The sequence below is a fragment of the Malurus melanocephalus genome, unplaced genomic scaffold (assembly GCF_030028575.1).
Source record: "Malurus melanocephalus ecotype Western Australia unplaced genomic scaffold, MMel_1.1 scaffold_5831, whole genome shotgun sequence".
Classification (NCBI taxonomy): Eukaryota; Metazoa; Chordata; class Aves; order Passeriformes; family Maluridae; genus Malurus; species Malurus melanocephalus.
In genome coordinates, this window is record NW_026629062.1 from 1 (window position 1) to 1678 (window position 1678).

At 56.1% G+C, this 1678-nt stretch overlaps 1 protein-coding gene across 1 annotated transcript; it reads right to left on the reverse strand.

Moving 5' to 3' along the window:
- Nucleotides 1–357: 357 nt before the first annotated feature.
- On the reverse strand, nt 358–1416 carry LOC130588513 (proteoglycan 4-like; the record flags this gene model as incomplete). Its single annotated transcript, XM_057389429.1, has 1 exon — nt 358–1416. A coding segment is annotated over one exon (1059 nt), but the record flags the coding sequence as incomplete, so codon positions are not given.
- Nucleotides 1417–1678: the final 262 nt, after the last annotated feature.

The window sequence follows — 1678 nt, forward strand, 5'->3', positions numbered from 1 at the left end:
GTGTTTGGGCTCGGTCTGGTTGGGTTTGGGCTCGGTCTGGTTGGGTTTGGGCTCAGTCTGGTCAGGTTTGGGGTGTTTGGTCTCGGTCTGGTCGGGTTTAAGCTCGGTCTGGTTGGGTTTGGGCTCGGTCTGGTCGGGTTTAGGCTCGGTCTGGTCAGGTTTGGGCTCGGTCCAGTCAGGTTTGGGGTGTTTGGGCTCGGTCTGGTCAGGTTTGGGCTCGGTCTGGTCGAGTTTAAGCTCGGTCCAGTCAGGTTTGGGCTCGGTCTGGTTGGGTTTGGGCTCGGTCTGGTTGGGTTTGGGCTCGGTCTGATTGGGTTTAGGCTCGGTCCAGTCAGGTTTGGGGTGTTTGGGCTCGGTCTAGTTGGGTTTGGGCTCGGTCTGGTTGGGTTTGGGGTGTTTGGGCTGGGTCCGGTCGGGTTTAAGCTTGGTCTGGTCGAGTTTAAGCTCGGTCTGGTTGGGTTTAGGCTCGGTCTGGTTGGGTTTAGGCTCAGTCTGGTTGGGTTTGGGCTTGGTCTGGTCGGGTTTAGGCTCGGTCTGGTTGGGTTTGGGCTCGGTCTGGTCTGGTTTGGGCTCGGTGTGGTTGGGTTTAGGCTCGGTCCAGTCAGGTTTGGGGTGTTTAGGCTCGGTCTGGTCAGGTTTGGGATTGGTCTGGTTGGATTTGGGCTCGGTCTGGTTGGGTTTGGGCTCGGTCTGGTTGGGTTTGGGCTCGGTCTGGTTGGGTTTGGGCTCGGTCTGGTTGGGTTTAGGCTGGGTCTGGTTGGGTTTGGGGTGTTTAGGCTCGGTCTGGTTGGGTTTGGGCTCGGTCTGGTTGGGTTTGGGCTCGGTCTGGTTGGGTTTGGGGTGTTTGGGCTCGGTCCGGTCGGGTTTAAGCTCGGTCTGGTCGAGTTTAAGCTCGGTCTGGTTGGGTTTAAGCTCGGTCTGGTCGAGTTTAAGCTCGGTCTGGTTGGGTTTAGGCTCAGTCTGGTTGGGTTTGGGCTGGGTCTGGTTGGGTTTGGGATTGGTCTGGTCGGGTTTGGGCTCGGTCTGGTCGAGTTTAAGCTCGGTCTGGTCGGGTTTAGGCTCGGTCTGGTTGGGTTTGGGCTCAGTCCAGTTAGGTTTGGGCTCAGTCCAGTCGGGTTTAGGCTCAGTCCAGTCAGGTTTGGGTTCAGTCCAGTCAGGTTTGGGCTCAGTCCAGTCGGGTTTAGGCTCATTCCAGTCAGGTTTAGACTCAGTCCAGTCAGGTTTAGGCTCAGTCCAGTCAGGTTTAGGCTCATTCCAGTCAGGTTTAGGCTCAGTCCGGTCGAGTTTAGGCTCAGTCCGGTCAGGTTTAGGCTCAGTCCGGTCAGGTTTAGGCTCATTCCAGTCAGGTTTAGGCTCAGTCCAGTCAGGTTTAGGCTCAGTCCGGTCAGGTTTAGGCTCAGTCCAGTCAGTTTTAGGCTCAGTCCAATCAGGTTTAGGCTCATTCCAGTCAGGTTTAGGCTCAGTCCAGTCAGTTTTAGGCTCAGTCCGGTCAGGTTTAGGCTCAGTCCAGTCAGGTTTAGGCTCATTCCAGTCAGGTTTAGGCTCAGTCCAGTCAGGTTTAGGCTCATTCCAGTCAGGTTTAGGCTCAGTCCAGTCACGTTTAGGCTCAGTCCAGTCAGGTTTGGGCTCAGTCCGGTCAGGTTTAGGTTTAGGCTCATTCCAGTCAGGTTTAGGCTCA